This window comes from Stegostoma tigrinum, chromosome 29 (genome assembly GCF_030684315.1).
Source record: "Stegostoma tigrinum isolate sSteTig4 chromosome 29, sSteTig4.hap1, whole genome shotgun sequence".
In the NCBI taxonomy this organism is placed as follows: Eukaryota; Metazoa; Chordata; class Chondrichthyes; order Orectolobiformes; family Stegostomatidae; genus Stegostoma; species Stegostoma tigrinum.
In genome coordinates, this window is record NC_081382.1 from 24,517,822 (window position 1) to 24,541,040 (window position 23,219).

The window sequence follows — 23,219 nt, forward strand, 5'->3', positions numbered from 1 at the left end:
TTCGGCATCTTGACAGGGTAGATATAGAGATGTAAGTTTTCTTTGTCGGAGAGTCAAGGACCAGACTGCATCATCTCAGAGCAAAGGATCACCCATTTTAAGACAGAAATGAGGAGGCATTTTTTATCTTGAAATAAATCAATCTGTGGAATTTTGTTTACCACTGAACTTTTGGGGCTGTGTCATTAAATGTATTTTAATCTTTTAATCAATTAGGAAATCAAGGTTCATAGAGATAAGGCAAGAAGTGGAGTTAAGGATTGTCAGATCAGCCATGATGTAATTGAATGATAGAACACATGCTGTGGACCAAATGGCTTACTTCCATTCCTATACTTAACGGCTTTAGTATGGGAATATGTAATGATGATATAACCACAAGAAATGTTCTACATTCACTTTGAAAATAGTTGCAGTTTGAAAATTTGCAGTGATTTTGTAGTAATCTTAAACGTGTAAAACGGGCAGAAGTCTCTTAACACAGTATCATCTTATTTATTTAATTTCAATTATTGTGCACAATTCACTTTTAGTAAACAAGATGCACACAAGCAGAAGTCCTTAATCTATGTTTCTAGCCTGTTCTAATGTCCCCTTATGAATCTTACTTTCAAATGCCGATTTAAGCTATTCTTAGCATTAACGTTATGTCTAAACCAGTCTTAACTGTAATAATACATTTCACAGTCTCAGAACATCATGTTCTTCCCCTAAAACTCTTTCAATCTTCGTATGATATATCCCTCAAGCACCAAAAGAAAATTTTTTTTGCACTGTGCCACTGATCAAATTTCAAGCACCTCTATCAAATCATTGTACAATCTCCACTTACTAATGATATTTTTCCATATTTAGTTTCTTGAACAATAAGCTCCAGACCTTCCATCATATTATATTTTTAATATTATGAATCTTACCAAATACTATTTCACATTGAAATTGAAAACTGGAGTTGAGCCATTGTTTACAAAATGTTGCATAGTTGTCTTGAACAATAATGAAATAGTAAAGCCAGAACAACGTTATCTAAAGTACATTGCATTTAACTTCTGCTGGAAAGAAAGTCTTCCCAGAGTCTTTAATTTGAGGATCAAAGGCTTCAAAAGATGTATAATTCTGAGTGTCTGAAGAGAATAGGTTGGAGCCTTTGCTGGTCTACGAAGCATGTGCTACATGAGCAGAAATCTGTTATGGGTGATAGATTACTATGATATTTAAGTATCAGTAATTATTTTCTTTCATCATAATCATACAGATATTACATGTGGCAATATACATACCAGGAAATTAACTTTAATTTATTATTCATTCTTTTATGAGATGTGGGTGGCACTGGCTAGGCCAACCTTTGTTGCCTATCCTTAAATACCTTTGAGAAGGTGCTGGTGAGCCACCTATTGGAATCCCACAATCCATGTGGTGTAAGTACACCCACTGTGTTGTTGGGAGGGGAGTGCCATGATGTTGACCTTAATGCAGTAAATGAGTAGTGCTATACTTGAAATTCAGGGCAATGTGTGACTTAGAATGAAGGAATATTGGTGCAGGAGTAGGTCATTCAGCCCCTCGAGACTGCTTTCCAGACAAGATCATGCCTGATTATCTACATCAACCCCATTTTCCAAGCTGTCGTGACATCTCTTAATGTCAATAATATGTTGTAACTGATCAATCCTTACCGTGAATTTTCACAGCCCTCTGCAATTGAGAATTCTAAAGATTCACTGCGCTCTGAGTCAGGATTATCTCATTTTATATGGCTTGTTCCTTATTCTGAGACTGTGCCCTCTGGTTATGAATTGCCTAGCCAGGTCAAACATCCTTGCTATATCTACTCTGTCCAGCCCTTTAAGAATTCTGTAAGTCTCAATGAAGTCAGCACTAATTTTTCTAAACTTTAAATACAGGCCCAGTCACCTCTCTCTTTTCTCATTGTACAAGTCTATGTCCAATGCTCCAGGCGCAGTCTCACCAAGGTTTGAAACATTTGAAATGAAACATTTTTCTCCTGTCCTGAATTCTTTTACTATAAAGGCTGAAATATCATTTGCCTTCTAGTTCTTTTGAACCTGCATTTAGCTTTCAGTAACTTATGAAAAAGGACTCCCAGGCCCTTTTGGATATCAATACTTCACATTCTTTCACCATTTAAGAAATGCTGTACATCTCCATTCCTCTGACCTCAGATTTATCCACATTATATTCCATGTTGTTTTCCCATCACTCAGCCTAAGTCAACTTTAAACCACTTTGTACCATCTTTACAACACACACTCCCGCCTAGTTTTATGTCATCTGAAAATTTGAAAATGTTATGTTTGGTCTCTACATTCATATCTTTGATATAGATAAGTGAATAGTTGGGGCATAAGCATTGATTTTTGTCATACCCCATTTATCACAGCTGGCCAATCTGAAAATGACACATTTACTCTTACTCAGTGTTTTATTTCCATTAATCATTCTTCAATCCATGTCCATATATTACCACATATTGCATGTGCTATATTATTGTTTACTAACTTCCTGTGTATGACCTTATCAAAGTACTTATGGAAATCCAAATGCATCACATCCAATCTTGTAATATTATCCTCAGAAAATTCCAACGGGTTTGTCAGTCATGATTTCCCTCCATAAATCCATGTTGATTCTGCTCTAAGTGTTCAATTGTAACATCATTCATAACAGATTGTATAATTTCCCCAATTACCAACTTCAGGCAACAGGTCATACCTCCCCCTTATTTTCTCTCCCTCCTTCGTTAAGTAGTGATATTCCATTTCTTAGCTTCCAACCTGCAGGGACTGTTCCAGAATATATAGAATTTGAAAGATGATCACTAATGCACCCATTATCTCTGTATCCATTTCTTTTAATGTTCCGTAATGCAGATCATCAAGTCACAGAAATTTGGTAAATTTCAATCCCACTTATTTGTTTCATACTACTTTTTTACTATTACTTCTGGTTTTTCATTTTCACAAGTCCCTTGGATCTATTGTTTCTGGGAAATTTCTTGTATTTTCATATATGCAAGGCAAAAGTAATTCATTGCTTTCTCTGCATTTCCCGTTTTCCCGTTAGGTACTCTTCTGCTCTGTCTGTAATAGACATTTGTCTTTGGTAATCCTTTCCTCTTTATATACCCTAGAAGCTTCTACATTCTGTCTTTATGTTTCTTATTCATCTATATTCATATTATAATCGTACTTTTTTTGTCAGTTTCTTCATATTCCTCTCCTGCATTCGAAAATGCTCTCGATCCTCAGGCTTAGTACTTTTTGACGACTTCATAAACCTCATTCTTTGGTCTTATGCAATCTTTAACTTTCTTTGTTAGCCTTGATTGACTCACTTTTCCAATTGCGTTTTGTGCTGTAAAGGAAAGTATTGATTTTTATTCATTTGTAGGATGTGGGCGTCACTGGCTGGCCAGCATTTCTTGCCCATCCCTAGTTGCCCTTGAGAAGGTGGTGGTGAGCTGCCTTCTTGAACCACTGCAGTCCTCCTGCTGTGAGTTAACCCACAATGCCGTTAGGGAAGGAATTCCATGATTTTGACCCAGCCACAGTGAAGGAACAATGATATATTTCCAAGTAAGGATTGTGAGTGACTTGGAGGGGAACTTGAAGCTGGTGGTGTTCCCATAATTTTGCTGTTCTTGTCCTTCTAATGTAAACGGTTTTGGGTTTGGAAGGTGCTGTCTGACGATTTTTGGTGAACTTCTGCAATGCACTTTGTAGATAGTACGCACTGCTACTACTGAACATCGGTGGTGGAGGGAGTGGATACTTGTAGATGTAGTGCCAATCAAATGGGCTGCCTCGTGCTGGATAGTGTCGAGCTTCTTGAGTTTTGTTGGGGCTGCTCTCATCCAGGTAAGTGGGCAGTATTCCATCACACTCCTGACTTGTGCCTTGTTGATGGAGGACAGGCTTTGAGGAGTCAGGAGGTGAGTTACTCACTGCTGTATTCCTAGCTTCCCGCCTGCTCTTGTAGCTACTGTGTTTATTTGGGGAGTCTAGTTGAGTTTGTGGTCAATGTTAACCCCTCGGATGTTGATAGTGAGGGATTCCGTTTGTTGCAAACCATGTTTAATTCTTTAAATACTAACCATTGCCTGTCTATAATCGCATTTTTACATGTATTACTTCAGTCCACAACAGCCAACTTGCCCTTCATATTTTCATATTTTCCTTTGCCTAGATTTATTATGTAATCTTGGATTAAGTGATTTCTTTTCCGACCTTAATGGAAAGTGCTGTCATGGTCGCTCTTCATTAACAAGATTTTTAATTAGCCCTTCCATATTGCATACACATTCTAAAGTAGCCAGTTCCCTGGCTGATTTCTCAAAATATTGCTTTAAAAAACAAACTCACACACTTTCAGGCAATTGACCTGTACAGCATTGGTGCTCATTAATTTACCCAGTCTCTATGTAGATTGAAGTTACCTGTAAATATGCATTACCCTTGTTTCATGCACTTCTTATTTCCTAATTTAGAGTCTGGGCCTGACATTGCCACTACTACATTGGGGCCCATAAAAATCTGTTACCAATTTTTGTTGCTCCTTGCTGTTGATTAGCTCCAAACAGATTATTCATCTTCTTCCAATTTCAGATCCTGTCTCACTATTGATCTTCTGCCTTATTAGCAGCACTGCCCTACCTTCTTTTCCCATTTGCTGACCTTCCTACATGTTGAATATCTTTAAATATTCGGTTCTAACCTTGGTCATGCTGCAGCTGCATCTTCTTAAATCACACCCGTCTACTTCTTTTTGTGCCATCAATTCACCTATCGTGTTGCTTGAAAAAGATCTTGTAGATGGCTGTGTTTCCATGCATCTGCTGCCCTGCTCTTTTGTGTGGTGGAGGTCATACGTTTGGTAGACACTGTCACTGGAGCCTTTGTGAGATGTTGCAGTGCACATTGTGAATGACCTGCACTACTGCTGCTGGCCATCAGGAGTGGAAAGTGTGAATGTTTAATATGCAGAGTTTTTCTGTTAACATAGAAGAAAACCATATAATTCTGGAAATTCCACTGACAGTTCCTGACATTAAAATAACAAAGTAAACATGATTTCATAAAATATGTTCATTAACTCAAGATACAAATCTGTGTTGGCACAGGTTGCTGCTGCTGTTTGATAGTGACAGAAAGTAGCACCTTTATAATTGCAAGTGTAAACAAAGGGGAGGAGCTATTGAAAAGGTCACTACTGTTGGAACTAAATGAGAGTAAGGAAAACAGAAAGCAAGTTGTTATTGGGTGCTCCCTTGTACCACAATGATGGTGGCAAAATCTTGGGAGCAGATGGTTTTTCTACTCTCTTACACAAATCAGTGGGAAATAGTTTTGTGAATCTAAAGAAAAACTGATAAGTTCTTTTTGTGCCCACTGTCTTATATCTATTGTACCACTGTCACCTCTTTGTCCAGTTTATATTCCTGAAGAACTGCTTACAGAAAAATATTGCAGACTTCGGTGTTTGTGGAAGATCTTTTTCTTTCACTTTATTGATCTGTTGCAAGGCCTCTGCAAAATTATAACTGAAAGTGAATTTAGACTTGGAACTGACAAATTTTTATTTATGAAATTACATTTGTTTACATTTACACCATTTGTAGTAGAAGAAAGGAGGTGATCATAAGACCTTGTGTTCCCAATTTCCTTGGTTTCTTATATATTTAATATGCCTGAGCTGTGGGTCATGAAAACTTGCAATGTTAAAACATCAATTACTAGTACAAAATTGGACTATGCAAAAAGATTTAGCAGTTTAACAAGAAATGATTTATATTGATGAAAAGATTGTCCTACATTTGGAGAAGAATGTTAAATAGTGAAAGGATCAGGCAGATATGGATGCTTCTTTCCTGCTTATATTCATGTGGTTAGTCCTGAATGGAAAGATAAGTTTCATGGGTTATCACAACCCACACAATGTGCAGGATACTACGCACAACAATGAAATCTGTTCCTTGATGGATTTTATTGCAGGACTCAGAGCCTGATCTATGGTCTGCACTCATCATAGGTGTCTGGAGCAGGGCCTGAATTCATTCCTAACTCAGAGGCTAAAATGTTACCACAGATTCCAGGATTTACTCCTGTGGAGCTCGTGAGAAGTTAAAATGAAATGTAATTACTTTCAATCATAGTTCCAATAGCATCTTGAAACAATCTCTCTAACTCCGCCAAAACCTATGATAATATCGAAAGAGAAGCCACTCCACAACAAATGCTGAGGAATCTATTTTGTTTGTTTATAAGTGAAGGCATCGTTTCGTGATGTAAAATCTTGAAACATGTCATCTGTTTGTGATGAAGATAGTGCTCTCATCTTTTGAATCCCTTACCGTTTTGATTGTGGCTGTCTGATTCAATGCTACAATAAACAGCTGAGTTGAATGAGGGAGTATTTTATCCTATTGCAATTCCTGATTACACTGAAAGAAGCAAGGAAGGCTAAGGAAAATTGTTGGATGTTCTCTTGTGCCAGAATGAAATTGACAAAGTCTGAGAAGTAGTGGCTTGCCTTCTCTCTGGGCGGGGTGCAGTGGGCAATGGTATTAGGAATCATATGAGTGAATCCTAATACCATTGCCCACTGCACCCCGCCCAGAGAGTTGTTATGGTAGTTCTTACTAGTATTTCTAACTGTTAGCTATTACCTTGGATATTACTGAAAATAGGGATATGTCACACAGCTCTGTCTTGCACTCATCACACCATATGCAATAAGGTCAAATTTCTGAAAATTTCAAAATTCTGCATGTTTGAAAATTGGCAGGCACTTTGGTAATGTGTTGATTGAAGCTTGGACTCCTGTAAGCAGCTTGTTGCAATGAGATGTGCAGAAGAAGACACTAGGTTTCTAGTGGTCAGAAGATCAAACCTGTTTTCCAGTTGTATGGCTTTTGTGTTTTGACCCTGTTTCTTGCATTTTTAACATCTATTATATTATACATGGGTGCATTATTCTAATGTGGAAGACATGAATTTTCAATACACCTTCATTGGCTCTAAGTTATTAAAAGTGTACGATCCAGCTGTGGAAACATATGTATAATAATTAGAAAATACTTTTGAATTTTCCTGTTAAGGTGATAAGCCAACAAAGAGCACCTTATGTGATATATTGCATTGTTTGAACATGAGGTTCAATGAAAGAATCCCAAAGTTGGATGAGAATAGTTATGTGCCTTCACATCAAAAATTCACCTAACGCACTGGAGGAAATTCAGTTTACCATTACTTATTTTCCAGGCCTACAGTGGAGCTGGACTTACAATATTTGGGTGATGCCCTCCACTTTAGGTGTGTTGGGCACTTCTCCTAGCCCAGCCCTGCCCATCTCCAGTGCCACAGTTGACTTTCCAGTGCCACCCTTTCTCTTTCCCACACTAGCTCTGATCCGACCTCCAGGTTGGCCCAGCATCGGAGCCAGCCAGAGTTTGTCAGTCAACAAGCTGCTTGGGATGAACAAGTCACCACTTTTATTTAATGAGGCCCAAAGTTGAATTTGCCTTAGGTTAGCACAAACTGACCCTGAAGCAGTTGCTTCACCAACATGCTGACTGGTTGTGGATCCAAGTCATACCTAATCCTCACGGTCTAGGATCAGGATTGGAGCACCTGTATGAGGTGTGGGTTGGTCGTCATATGCATTGCATTTTGGCATTTCGCCAGAGGCATGACAGGAGGGAAGGAGAATTTAACAGAAAAAATCATAACAGTGGGCTTTCCATAATTATTTGGTTTTAATTTACTGCAATGTCTACAACAAGCTCTAAACCAGTTTGTTTCTTTCATTTTGGAAACAAAAATTTTAGTTCCATTCTGTGACAGATGTTCAGACAAACGTTCAAAGTCAAAACTAATCAGAAACCAAATGAATCTTTAAGTGATAATGGGATTGTAAATGAGTCAATAATGCAAAGGCCGATGCTTTCATAAAATAGCAGTGGAATAGAGTTTTAAGCAGTAATCACATTCATTTCAAAATTTCTTCTTAAATTTACAGTATATCTTCGTAATATTTTGTAGCGTTAAGTTGTAATGAAAATGACGGTGACCACATGGACAGAGAACAGCAGTACCCTCCCACTCAGAAGACAAAACGCATGCGCACCTCCTTCAAGCACCACCAGCTGAGGACCATGAAATCTTACTTTGCCATTAATCACAATCCTGATGCCAAGGACCTGAAACAGCTAGCACAGAAGACAGGCCTTACAAAACGAGTTCTGCAGGTGAGAAACCTCTGTTGAATTATTGTTGAAATTCTGTTTCTCAGGCAATCTGTCTGTTTTTGTTCTCCTAACCTCACTGGTTTTTTGGATAATATGTAATTACATTTATATTTCAATCTAATGTGGCCTTGCATGTATGGCACTTTTCCAAGCATAAATGGTAATTTGGTCTAACTTCTCAGTCACATTAGTGTGCAGAGGTACATTGAGCCTTCCTTTAGACCCATTTTTACTGTCTGTTTCAGGGGCCATCCCATGTCATCTGTTCCACAATCCAAGCCCTTTGCAATGACAAAGTTACTTCTGATCTTCTTTCTTATTACAAAATTGTCATTTTATCTGGTATACAAACTTTTTACAAAAGGGAATAATCACTACTTTTGCTGAAAGGAGAACTATAGGGTCCTCAGAAATATTCTGTAACAATTCAGTTTAATTCCTTCTACCATTTTCAGTTTTCTGCAGGTAACTACATGGCTTAGTGTGGGACATAGCAGTACAAATTGGGAAGTATCAGATTTGATTCACAATCAGTGTGGTTTTTAGCAGGGAGGGCAGTAAGACTGTTGCAGTTGGCATTGGTGACCTGTACACAAGGGAATGGAAAAACCAGCTTGAGTTGCCGCTCCTGATTGCTGTGTAGCAGTTATTGTTGGAGTGTATGTTGGTTGAGGAACGGGTGGATTGCAGCTGTGAAGCCCCTTTGGTCAAATAGTCTGGTAAGATTTATTGTTTGGGTTCATCCCTTACGAATGGCAATCACAGCCTGTGGCATTATATCTCTCAACAAGAGGTGCCACTCAGATTGGCAGATCAGGGGTAAGAGTAAAATTTAGAGGAAAGGATATCAATTAACAAAAAGCTCTAACATTTTAAGAATGACACCATTTTTATAATCTTTCTTTATATTTCTTTCTTGATAAATGTATATTTTAATTTGATCACATTTTGGGAGTTGTATTGGGGCTAGGATATCAGCGCAGAAATGAGATAGGGATGGTGCTATTGCAATACAGGATAGGGGTGGTCTTTTGGTACACTAATTACTTTGGCCAAACCCCTTGTAAAACATCCTGATCTCTGGCCTGTAGTTCCATCTGCGCTGTAAGAGTTGGTGTTTGATGTGAAATACATCATTAAAGTGTGGGTCTGTAAATGGAAAAAACAGCAGCTGAAAGAGTTGTGTCTGGTCATAGGGTCAAACTGTTTGTTTAGCCTTTTAGTCTTCCGCAGGGGAAGAAAAAATTCAGCTGACCAAACGGATCAGATAGCAAGATCCCAGAGTCAGCCTAGCTTTGCTATGAACCTGGGACAGAATCATTATAGCTGACTTGAACCTGCCTAGACTAAGGATTGTAATTCTCATCCAGGACTCTAATTCTTGGTAACACAGTGCTGCCTAGCCTGCTGTGTTCCTCCAGCTCTATTTTGTGTTATCTCTGACTCTAGCATCGGCAGTTCTTACTATCTCTTCTAATTCCCGGTAGCTGTTTGAAGTCACACCCAGTTTGGTTTGGAAGAATCTACATAAAGACCTTCTCTATTGTTTGCAAACTCTCAGCAATTAAATCTTTGAAGCATCCAGCCTAACGCAGGGCTTGTTTTGGAACATTCTGACCCAGTGAAAGTTCAGGGCCATCAGTCCTACAGGAAAGGGAAGACAAGGAATGTGTAGGCAGCTAACATTTCCATTTGTGGTGGAAATCAACGAACATCATAATACAATACACCACAAGAAATAGTCAATCCTTGTTATTTTACAGATAGTCATTGGGTAGTATGGACTTAATTATTGTTGCAAAACTATGCATTTTGCTGAAGCTTTTCATCTTGAATTCACCAGGATGTTCACAAGTTGTCCATTGTGAAGGGAGAGTCATATTTTATTCTGATTGAGAAGAGAGTGCTGATTGGTAGACAAGTTGACATTGAATAATAGAGCTGTTGCTTTTGGAGAATATACCAGTTAGTTGACTGACAGTTAACTGACAAGCCTTGTTTACGTTTAAACCATGTAGGTCAACTCTGGCTAAGGAATTGCCCTGGGAAATGAACAGTTGTCCCATATTTTATTATGTTGAAAGAGGTGCAATGTGTGTACATATTCTCTCTATCAACAGAGAAAAAGGCCCTGTGTATTAATATGGATAGCCTCAAATAGGCACATGTGTGCCATACTGTGAACCTGAATGACAGTACTAATTTTGTCATTAAAATAATTATGAGCACACTTGGTATTGTTTTGCGTTTTTTTGAACAATCGCAGAATCACATCTAATGTTGGACTCTGTATTGGGAATTTTGCAAGTGTAGGCTAGTGGTGAACATTAGTACCTTGCCTGTTGTGAACAGCCAGAGGTGCATGCTGTTTGATATGGTCTGTGCCAGTATTTGGCATGTATGATCCACATGTCTAGTATCACACTGGCACTGAAATATCAATACCCAGGATATATTAATAGATAGGGCCCTGTCCTTGAAAGACAAAAGGAGTGTGTACACACATTGCATCTGTTTCAGCTTCACAAAATTTGGTTCATTCTTCAGGACCCATGCCTTGTTCAATTGGCGTCAACCTGCATCGTTTAAACTTAAAGAAAGCTTGGCAGTTAATGGTCAGTTATCGTCCATCTGGAGCAGTTTCCAAGGCACTGTATCTGCCAATGATAGTCTACTTGCCAACCAATCAGCACTGACTTCATATACGTTAAAGTGCCCAAGCTATGGCCTATAGTGTATGTATAGCCCATCGCCAGCCTTCATGGTAGTTGGATTTACAATTCATTCAACTGGATTAACCATGTAAACGAAGTGGCCACAGGAGCAGGTCAAAGGTTAGGAATACTGTGGCAAGTAACACATGTCCTGACTCCCCAAAGCCTGTCCGCCATCTTCAAGGCACAAATCAGGAGTGTGATAGAATACTCCCCACTTGCCTGGATGAGTGCAGCCCCAAAAACACTCAAGAAACTTGAAACCACACAGGACAAAGCAGCCTGTTTGATTGGCACCACATTCACAAACATCCACTCGCTCCATCATTGATGGTCAGGAACCAGGTGCACTACAGAAATTAAGCAAGGCTCCTTAGACAGCACTTTCCAAACCCATCTAGAATCATAGAATGCTTACAATGTTGAAGCATGCCATTGGGCCCATTGAGTCCACACCAACTGTTCGCACCAGCCAGGGCAAACCTTACCCTATCCTTGTAACCCTGCATTTCCCATGGCTAATCGACCTAGCCTGCACATCACTGAACATTATGGGCAATTTATCATGGCCAATTCATCTAACCTGCACAGCTTTGGACTGCAGGAGGAAACCACAGCATCTGGAGGCGCAGGGAGCATGTGCAAACCCCACACAGACAGTTGGCCAAGGGCAGAATTGAACTCAGATCTCTGGTGCTGTGAGGCAGCAGTACTAAACACTGAGCCACCATGCCACCCTATGAGGGCAAGAGCAGCAAATACATGGGAACACCACCGTCTGTGAGTTCCTCTCCAAGCCATTCACCATCCTGCCTCAGAAATATGTCATTGTTTCTTCACTTTGCTGGGTCAAAGGCCTGGAATTCCATCCCTAACGGCTTTACCTACAGCATGTGGACTACAGTGGTTTAAGAGGACAGCTTACCATCAGCTCAAGGTCAGCTTGCAATGGGCGAGAAATGATGGTCCAGCCAGTGATGCATAATATCCCACAGGTGAATTAAAAAAGAGAGTTTTCTGAGGTCAACCTCCTCCGATCAGTGGCTATTATCTCCTGTTTATGCTACTTTAGGCTTTCCTGATGAGCAGCAAAGGCAGGAGAAAGCCAATATGTGATTGGAGGAGCACCGAGCAGCCTGGGATCTGGAGCTATTGTGATGAGCCTGTAGACTGGGTCTGGAAACAGGAGAGAGACTGTGGCTTGGGAAGGAAGAGCCGGAGATGAGGATTGCAGCATGAGGTGATGGCAGTGGGAGTCAGATGGCAAAGTGAAACAATGAATAGGACTGCGATGGAATTGGGGAGAACCATAGTCAGGCTGTCCAGTCGCTCCCATCAATCTTCCTTTCATTTCATTTTTACAAAAAGCATTTAACAATTTGCAAGTCTTTCTAGAAAAGAAAACTGTGGCCATGTTCATCCCGATGGTATGGTACTGGTGCTGGTGGAAATTTTTGGAGTGCAGAGCCCAATGGATTATTGAGGTTAAAGACAAACAGAGTGAGAGGGATAAGAGAGAGGGCCAAAGTGTATAGAATGGGTGTTGTTGAGGGGGTGGGGGGTGGAGATGAGTGTAAGAGAGAAGGTGGTGGGAGAAACAGCAGGAGAGGGATAAAAGTGTGGGAGGGATAAAAAGGGAGGGGGGTTCACAAAGCAATCTGTGGGAAGGTGAAGAAACCTTGCGTTGAAGGTCAACACATGGGCTGCTGCCACAAATAACCCATTGTCAGCCATTAATGGTCCCCATTAGCAGCTGTTCATTCTCCCAGGCTGACCTTTACCCATTCCTTTGTCTGCCCTACTTTCCCTCTGTTTGGGCTCATCTATTCTTTTTCTCTCATTCCACTTCTTAACCAACAGGGCAAAAATTGGTTTTGTTATTAAGCTTTGTTGCCTGGCATTTTTTGAAGCCAGTTTCTATTGCTTGCTCTTATTGCTTTTGAATTTTTTTTGAAGATGTTCACCTTTGTAGCAGCCATTTTCTCCCTTAAATTTGCTCACCTGTTCTGAAGGAAGAGATAAAGTGAACTGCGCTCTCCCATGTGAATAAGTTAGCCACTCCTTTCATACAGTATAGAACATTGTTCTTTTACTTATATTGGTATACCTTGTGAATATCCTGATGACTACAAGAGGAAGGTTCAACAAAATGTGTCTTTTCCTGTAATACTGATCATTATAGTTTTAACTGTGAAACAGTCAAAATTCTATTATAAGTGAAATATACATGGAATCAATACTCAAAATGTAAACATCAGAACTTAGATTTAAAGCTTAATATACCACCAAGTCACAAACGGATAGCTCCTTTCAATAAATATATTTAAACTTCATGGGTCAGGGTGGGACGTGGAGGAATTCAAAGTGAGAATTGACAAAATGTACCCAAATCCTGCTCCAATGTTTTGAACCCTTGTTCTGTCTTATTGGTGTGGTGGCTGTTTATATTTAACAAACTATGCAGCAAGCTTTGTCTCTTTTTCTATATTCACAATCCCTTCTACTAATGTTACACTGACCCTTTTACTGAGTGTTGTTCACCTTATTCTTCTTTCCCCTACTTCGCTTCATCAGTAGACTAGAATAGAAAAGAAGTTTTGCTTGTCAAATTGCTTTCTCTGGGAGCTGTATTTTTAAATTGCTGGAATTTTAACCAACTTTGGAAAAAAAATCAAAAAGATAATCTCTGAGGAGTATCTTCTTTCAGAATAGAAATTAAATCCAGTACCTGTAATAAAATAAATCTTTTTTGATCCCTCTTCATCAAGTCTCCCAGTAAAAGATCAGAAAAGGGCATCTTAAACAATGTCATTCACACTTGACCAATACAATTTATATCACCTTTGTATTTATGTTCTAAAATATTTTAAAATAGTTAAACCAATGAGATTCTGAAATTTGGAGTATCGGGTTGTTTTTTAAACTCTACTTAAGTGAAATGGCTAATTTGGTGATCTGTTTTCCCAAAGTGGGGAGTAATTGTCCAGGAACACTTCTGACCAAAGCTGTTGCAGGTTTTGGAAAAGCAAATATTGTAGGCAAATATAACCCTGCTGTTAATCACGAGGCAGTATTTTTTGTGGGATTTCATTGACACCTGATATACTGCTGTTACAACTGTAATATTGTCAGAGTTCTTTAAACTTTTTGGAAGTTTACTGGCCTCAAGTACTGGAGCAATAGAACCAGACACAACTTCAAGGATTGTTTTAATATGTGAAGCCCCGTGTACACATACACACTCATTTTTTTTTGGTTTGAAATGGGTTGCCTGAAAATCACAGAATTTACATCTTTTGTATGACTTGCATGCTTATGTGTTTGTGTGTGTGTTGTCATGTTTAAATTGATCTGTATCATTGTCATTAGACAAAACAGTGCTCAAATGCTAAGGAAGTAAAGCAGTACTCATATCAGGAATTGCCAGTTAAAGGGGTTGTTCAGTGGTTCTTGTGTCAATGTTGGAGGACTTATTGTATCCCTGTTCCCTCTCTGCTTGGAAAACGCACTGTAGATGAAATTGATGGATGTCTATTTCCAAAATGCCTGCAGTTCATAATATCAGAAAATGCTGCAACATTTAGATTTAACTATTTTTATTTACCTTGAGACATATTCATCAAAAAATGCGCTGGGATACAACTCATCAACATTTAATATCAATGTATTAGGCATATTACACACATTGATTTGGCATAAAGGTATAATTTTATATGCATAGAATCAAATGATAATTTAGAATCAGGCTTCTGGTGATTGAAATGGTGTCCCCAATGCATTTATTTACTGAAAAGGACGACAGGTTTCATATTTTACTTATGGCACAGAATTGCAAGGTCACTGTTATTGTTTGTCATTGGATTGCAACAACCAACATCTATGCAGACAGAACTTTTATTTTAATAATCTAGTGGGTAATAGTATAATTTATCACTTAAAGGTCATTGTAAGGATTTAAAACTATCTTTCTATGAAAGCTACTTTCAGTAGAAATAGACGTTAATACGAGTACAGGCACTTGTAATGAAGTTAGTTCACATTTTCCTTCAGCTTTTATCTGAGTAACACTGTTTAAACAAACATTAACAATTGGAATTGTGCAAATATTAAATTAAAGCCTAGGGAAGGAATCTTCAATTTTTACTTATCATTACGCTAGAACCTTTAGGTTTTAATAGTAAGTGAAATGGTCAGAAGAAATTAAAGACTGCAAGTTTGTTGAAAGTAGATCCACATATCTGTGAGACCATAACTGTAGAGAAAAAAGCTGAGAGTTGACACTATTTTGGTATGATTTGGTGACACTTCATTCTATCAAAAAATGAGCTTAAAGAGATACATCTTTTAGAAATAAATGTGTCACAGCAGTATCTGGTTTTTAAATAAAAGGTTTAGGTTTTCTTGGCACACTTTGTAATCACTGAGTGACCCCTATAATTGTTCAATTCCTTTAAATTGATTTCTGTTGGTAAAAAATCCCCTTCATGGAATCTGTTTTGCTATTCTCCATTGCACAGTTAAATCTACGCACTTTTAGAATGTCCCTTAATTCGCTGTCCTTGCAACAAAAAGCAAGAAACTAATCAGAGGTTAATTTGAGAAGGTGGTAGAATTTCAAAATTTAATCTTGCAGATTAGAATCTTCAGAAGTGTAGTAGTTATGTGGTATGTTGCAGGTACAATATATTTTCTGTTGCGATCGTTTTACATAATTTAAAATCTCTCTGGGTTCAAAACTGGTACAATATTACATCAAATTGGTTTGCAGGTTTGGTTCCAAAATGCAAGAGCAAAATTCAGAAGGAATCTATTACGTCAGGAAAATGCAGGGGTTGATAAAGCATCTGATGGTACAGTACTTCAAGCAGCAACGCCGTCTGGCCCAGCATCAGAAATTTCCAACGCCTCTCTTAGCCCTTCAAGCACTTCTACTACTTTAACTGACTTGACTAACCCTTCTATGCCAACCGTGACGTCAGTTTTGACGTCTGTGCCTGGTAGCCTCGAAGCCCACGAATCCCGAAGCCCTACACAAACTACTCTCACAAACCTTTTCTGAGAACTCTTTTACATGATTCCTATGGAGAAGAGGAAATTCTTAGTTTAATTATAACTGTATTTTTATTAGATGCTTTGTACAACTGACTAACAGCACTATGGATCTGTACTGAAAACTGAGACAAGTCAATGTTCTGGAAAAAAAAAGTTTACAAGCTGCGGAGAATCTTTGCAGAGTTAACTTCGATGCCCTTTTGTGTAACTGTACAATTTTGTGGACTGATCAAGGGAATGAAATCAAAATCTGAACCGTTCAATAAAGTTGGCTAGGAATTATGTGTACTCCTAAGTTTTCAAAGACTGTCATGTGCCTTATACACTGTCTCATAAACACACAATGGACTGCATCTGCATTCAATTCAGATTCATGGGGTTGATTCTTACCAGTTGTCTTTCTGCTACATTGAAGGTTCAGAAACCTTTTTAGAATGTCAAAGTAAAAGGTCAGTATCAATAAAGTTGTGCTAAAGTGCGAAAAGGGAAAAAACATATTCTGAATGTTGAAGGTTTGCAGTTTGAGGCTGAAAGCTAGGAAGAGTTGCATTGTGTCAAATCACCCTTGAATTCATTTGGGGTAACTGTCATACCTCGATGATCACTGCGAATTCAGGGGTCTTTAACTGTTGCTTGGGAAGGTAGCATTTGATTTCATTGGGCTGTCTCAAAATCAAACCTCCAGTCATTTCCTTTTGATGTTGAGCTTCTGTCCCATGTACATTTGTTTTGCATTATTTAATGCATTCATGTCTGGGGATTGTTAAGTAAATTTAAAATACTACAGGGCGCCCAGTTTAGCTAACATAGCAGACCGCAATGCTTTCAATGACATGAAAAGCCTCTTTAATGAGCCCAAAGCTGTCTGGGGGTGAAATCAGATAATGCCAGCAATAAAAGGTAGATGTTAGCAGCTGATTTTTTTCAATCTGCCCAATCTTCTTCGTATTGAAATTCAAAGATTGAAAATTCAAACTCCATTTACAGAGCTACTTCCAAGTCATTCTGTCACATTTACTTGTTTTGACATTTAAAATCTGGGGAATATTTTCCAAGTTAATGGAAAATAAAAAGCAGACACAGTGTATAACAGGCTGCTGAATCACTGTGAGCCTGTGTTTTTGCAGCTGGCATAGACCCATTTCACCCCTTTTGGTCTTTGCCTCTCTAAAGAAATGTCCATAATGCAACATCTGTGATGTAACACTACTTTTTGAGGGTTCGTCTATTTTACCTTTCCACACTGGTTGCACTTGGGTTATTAACTGATGATTCGTGACAGTAAGTTATCTCAATCTGGGCAATGAAATTATCATTCAGACTCACATTAGCTGATGACCTTATGTACAACCCCATATTCATACAAAAAGCTTGGAAGACAGCAATTCAATGATTCTTATTGACAATGTATTTACAGGATTTCCTCTTTCAGTGGCATTACTGTACAGTTATGAAGTAGTTTATCCAATTTCAAATGGATGGTTCCACTTATTGTTAATTATATGAACAATTGAAAACAATTTTGTGATTGCTTTATGTAGCAGAGGGGATGCATGCAACCTATTGCATTAGTCTCAGTGAATCACAGCTCTCATAGACCATCCTGCTCTTTGTGAAAAATATTATTTTGTTCAGAAAATAAAGACCACAATGTGGTAAATTTTATGTTTAAAAATAATAACATTGGATTTAATAACTTTATATTACCAAGACTTAAAAAGCAGGAATGAAATTTGAATGTCTTGGAACAATAACTGTGCTGTCTTTTGCCAATGGTAGAAGTTATTCTAACTGCATAAAGTTTTCTTTCAGTTCAAAAACCTTACTAGTGAACTTTGCTGATTAACTCTTTGCTTTCCATCCATTTTGCCAAAATAGTTTGACAAAGGATTTATTTTGGCACGTAAAACTCATAGAAAGTCAATTTTGTGTTTTCTTTTGGCTCTGCATTTATTGAGCACTGCAAATTCCTTCTGTTGGGATGGAAGGAACAATGTAGTGTGTGAAACTGCTGCGATTGCTGGTTATGCTGTTCCATGGTCAGCCAGCAGGAGGCAGATGTGAAGGACTGACCTGTCAAATGTTCCCCAGAGTCTGAGACAAACCATTTCACTAGTTCTCTGTGATTTCCTGTTGAACTGCAATCCTCACTCCAGGCAGTTTGAAGTGATTTGAAAGATAGGCTTGAATCCCAATGTGCCTGTTTGTGAAACTAGTGCTCAGCTTCTGAATTTCCAAGTTCTCGGAATTCCAGTAATTTTAGAACAAGGAGGTCTTAGAGAGATAGGGGAAAACAGTTGCTCATTTTGTAAAGTTGTTACATGGGTGAATAACTCTTTAAATTTAAATTTGTATAAGTGTTGGATGATGACGAATAAGGACTGCTTTTTTTGAAGGCATCTGCCATACTAGGTATTATTTTGGAGAGGGTAAAACTGATTGCGAAGTGACTGTAAGCCTGTGGGAAGCTCAATGTGTTCTAAATATATTAATTGGCATTCAATAAAGATAAGAGCTCAGTTTCATGTAAATATGCAAGAGATCTAAGAAGGTTGTACTTTGTGTTTACTGGGATGGTTTTTATTTCTCAGTGATTATTGTGCTCCTGTTTAAACAAGTTTTAACAGCATACAATCTACAAGAAAATAGCTATGACAAAAGATGCCAGGCTTGTATTGGGTATCCAAAACATAAGATGCCACCTTAACACCATGTGTCTGTAATGTAGAAATAGCTCTAAACTGTGAAACAAGCATTCAGTTTGAATAAAACTACCATTAAATACAATGTTGCCATATGCTAATTCCTTTTGGAGGACCTTAAATGCATGTCGAGGGAATTCTTTGTGTCTATGGCTAATTACATTTACAACTTTAACTTTTAGTCTTAAATAGAGGTACAGGCCAATTTACAGATGAGGGAAGTCTGATAACTGTTAGCTGCCAGGGATCATAAAATGACTAATAATAATATTTGTTAAAATGAAAAGTACTAGAGTTTTGGCAGATTGTACAGTGGGAAATAATATTATATAAAGAACATTCTACTGAAAGTGTGGATATTGTAAATACCACCTTGTGGAATTCTATATTTTTATTCTTTGAATGTGAATGGTAATTTCAGTGCCCAGATGATTGTGACTTCACATGTATAAAAATTCAATGGGCTATTTTCGATGTGAGAGGCAATTGTTTGAAGTCCCAATTCCCTTTCTAATCTCAAACACTGATTATAGAGTGAAGAGGCTACTTCCCCTAGTGAAGTGAGTGGCAGTGGTTCACTCACGTGTTTTGGTAGCTGTCAGGAGTCAATAGCATCGGCAACATTCATAGGTTCTGCATTTTCACAATGGTGAACCAGCTGTCAGAATGCGCTATGGTACAATATGTGCAGTGTACACTACAGGAATTCGCGGTAAACTCCAGCCAATTTGCCAACAATTGGAAGTACTGTGGGCATCAGTATCTCATGATAAAAATGAAATTATGGATCAGTTAAACATGCATCAATTACTGAGTGGATGACATATCTTTTAGCATTCTTTAAAAAAATGAAAAAAATTGGATGAACTAGGTAAAGTAACAATTGAAAAGACATTTGACTTACTTATGAGAGGGAGATGGAAATACATTTATAGCAGCAAGTTACACAAGACATGTGATCAGAGGTTTACAAAGATACTATGGAATTTCAAACATACACTTCACTGAATTTGCTGACCCTTTTTATTGTTCTGATGTTTGGTCTTGTCTGATTATGAGAAGCACGCTGGCTTTGAATGCTGTACATTTTCTAATATACCAATTGTACTGTCCTGTACACATTCTTGTGCAGTTGAATGTGATGTATTAAACAGTCTCCATTTTTGTTGACACGTATAAATTAGTATAACGTAATTGACATTTTTCAAGCGTTTTCTTGGCAATGAATTTTGCCTATAAATTCATGTAATTCATACAAAGAAAAAATGGTGGGCATGTTTCCCTTAGCAGAAAGGCACCCCTGGCTAAAAGATTGAAGCTATAAACCCAACATGACATATGTGATATGATAACAAGATGAAAAAAGAACATAAGTCCCATTCAATTAGAGTCATTGCATTCTTTCTTTCTTGAGATATGAAAGCTCTTAGATTAAAGCAAAAGATTAGACATTATTTAGGGGTTAACCAATTTGTAAATATGATTTTTTTGCAGGTAGAGCAAGTATTTGGGCCAATTGAGACTGCCATTCCCGAAGTTTGAAATGTCCTATCGTTAAAAGAATGAAAATTTTAAGACTGGAAACTAGGTGACTTCAAGACAGAGGTCATTTGAAAAGTGAGCTGCTTATATTAGTTTACTATATTGATGTTGAAAAAATGTAAAATGCTTGCTGGGCATTTTTTCAATTAAAAGAAAGACTGCTGCAAAGGTACAATACTTGCTCTTGCTGCAAAGGAGAAGGCAAACAATGCTCCCAAATGGGAAATGTGCGATCAGATAATAACAACAATGAATTCATGAATAATAATACAGTAGGTTCTTTCACAGTCTTCTGCAGTTAGATCCAACCAGTGGCATAATACAATAAGCTACCCATGACAGAGCTCAGCTATTGTTCTTTATCTAAATACTGGGCATGCTTTTCTCAGTTCTTCTGCAAGGTACCTGCTTTTCAATTTGTCCTCATTAAAACAGGTCCAATCTTCAGTGAATGAGGTAAATATACTCAGGCAGCTTTTTGATTAATAAATCAAAGTCTTCACACATGTTTGTGATGAAAGAGTTCTTATTGTCTGAATTCAGTTGGCTTTAGTATTTTTAGATTCCTAGCTGCATTGAAGAACTGACTTGAATTTTGCACTTGTGTAAATCATGTAATTTATTATACTGTTTCGGGAAAGCTCCAATAAGTCATGAAAGAAACGCGTATAGGTTGGTCCCTTGATACTAAAGTACAACACTGAAATAGATATTGATCTGACTTCAGTTAATAAAAGCTTTGTTTAGTGTGGCTGCAAACAGCATTGGTAAATAAATTCTTCATTGTCAGTGTTTTGGTAGGTATTAGATGAAGAGATAATTAATCTTTGCAGATATGGTGCATTTTACAAAGTAATGCTTTCTCAATTTGTGCCTCCACATCCTTGCCTTCATACATGCTCCACCCATTGGAACAGTGTGCTCCAATCTGTAGGTTCCCACCCCGGCCTTAACTAGTGGCCCTCCATGACTGCCGCTAATGGCATTCCGTGGTTAGCCAACATAAAACACATTTTTAAATGACATGCGATGCTGCTTTCTTTCTCCAATGAAACATAATGATTTATTATTATTAATTATTTTATCTATCAGTCAAAACTATGTAACTTAAAACGGTCTAAAGGGCCCAAGAGCATTGAATTCATAGCCAACCGAACCTTTGAGAACAGAAGTATCTTATTTGAACCAAAGTCTCAGTAAGAGTTTCTGAAACTGGGTCAGTTGGCACAGATTCCTAGTGTGCTAGAGCCCAGAGCTATGAAGCAACTGGTTTTGGCATCCCTTTTTGGAAATTCCTCAACAGAGAGTTTTGTATCTGAATAATGTCATCTCTAGACACAATCTGACAGCAAAGTGCTTCCTCATAGGTTGTCACAATCTCATGGCAAGTCAACAAGCAGCTTTTCTCTATCTTCTGTCAGTTGGTTGCACATTGGGAACAGTTTTCATGCCCAGTTGCTGTATTGGAACAGCTGCATCACGTGAAGTAGTGGAAACAGAAACCAAAAGATGATAAATTTAAAGGAATGGAAGGATGTTATTGAGGCTGCAGAACTGGGAAGGGGAAGTGAACATTAAGCTATAGTTCATTTTGTGTGATTCTGTAATTCCACTTTTGCAATATATTTTACACTGGAAAATGAAGACATTTTTGCTGAGGTTACACAATTATGTAAAAGATGTCTATTTACAACTTTCAAAAATAATTTCATTTTTATGGTACTTTAACTTTCTGTGTTTAGATAATGTGAACAAAATGATTAAGTATTTAGAGAAACTTAAATCTGCAAGAAATGAAGAAAAACAAGAAAAACACAAGCTCTGTATTTGTATTTTTGCTTAAATCTTCCCTCCTGACTACAACATAAGATACTTATGCATCAATAAGCCACCGGATATTTTTGATGTATAATATTCTGGTGTCGTTCAGTTATTAGAAATGTACTTTTATTTTCTCATGTATAACTAATGGAAGCAGATTCAATTGTAGCATCAGCAGAAGACACCAAGTCAACACGAACGAACTGGGTAATTTAATATGTTTGAACTGTTTTTATATCAAAAAACAGAAATGTATATATTAATTGCAGCGATGCATTACTTGAATAGTTGTATGTTGGTTGTATTTGCTGTTGACTTTCTACACTGCATATTATTCAACGTCATGTCCCTGGATTTTGAATGAAACTCTGGGGAATGGGATTGAACAAGACAGGTTCACGACAAGGATTTTCATAACCTTTGTGAGATACTGTTTCATGGTCAGCTGGAAATGTGGTGGGGCTCGCCTGTTAGAGGATTAACACTGATTCTAAGCTGAACTGGAACTTGCCGATGATGTCCTTTATTAAGTGCAATGCATAACTGTGATTGATAACTTTTACTCAGGTATGCCCTTACCACAAGTAAAAGCAGAGAGTTCTTCAAAGATGTTGGACTGTAAAAATCCTACAGAAAGTCTACATGAGTGCAAAATTACAATTATTGACTCATTAAAAATTTCTCAAGAATTGTGTTGTTTTGTGCTCTACTGCAAGCACAATATGTTAAAGGGGTGAGTTGAATGTAGTAAGTCACCATGCATGATACAGCGCAGAAGGAATTTTTTCGCGTCCAATTTTTGCATTTGATTTGGAATGTTTGTTTTGTAAGGAGGGAAACTGGGTGGGAGGGGAGTGGAGGTTGTTGTCCAACCAGCTTAATTTTTTTCATAACCTTTCTCAAGAAGGGTCACATTAACTCTGCTTTCTCTCCACAGATGCTGCCAGACCTACTGAGTTTTTCCAGCAATTTCTAATTTGTTTCTTTTTTTTTCATTTTCTGTGTAATGGGTGGCAGCTGGACTGTCTGATGGGAAAGCATGTGCTGGAACAGGGTGTTCTGGATAGTTTGTTGGTGAAAGTGAGAACATGAAAGAGTTGAACATATCACAGGTTGGAA

The 23,219-nt window shown here is 38.0% G+C and overlaps 1 protein-coding gene across 7 annotated transcripts in view; it reads left to right on the plus strand.

The window, feature by feature from the left end:
* The window catches only part of LOC125465463 (LIM/homeobox protein Lhx2), a 49,175-nt gene extending 26,266 nt beyond the window's left edge, over positions 1 to 22,909 (plus strand). For 6 of the 7 annotated variants that reach the window (XM_059638220.1, XM_059638216.1, XM_059638218.1 and 3 more), the window contains exons 4-5: positions 8,064 to 8,269; positions 15,752 to 20,216. In XM_059638220.1, the coding sequence (XP_059494203.1) occupies positions 8,064 to 8,269; positions 15,752 to 16,042 (497 nt within the window). In that variant the 3' untranslated portion in view covers positions 16,043 to 20,216. The other variant, XM_059638221.1, reaches the window with a different exon arrangement.
* Positions 22,910 to 23,219: the final 310 nt, after the last annotated feature.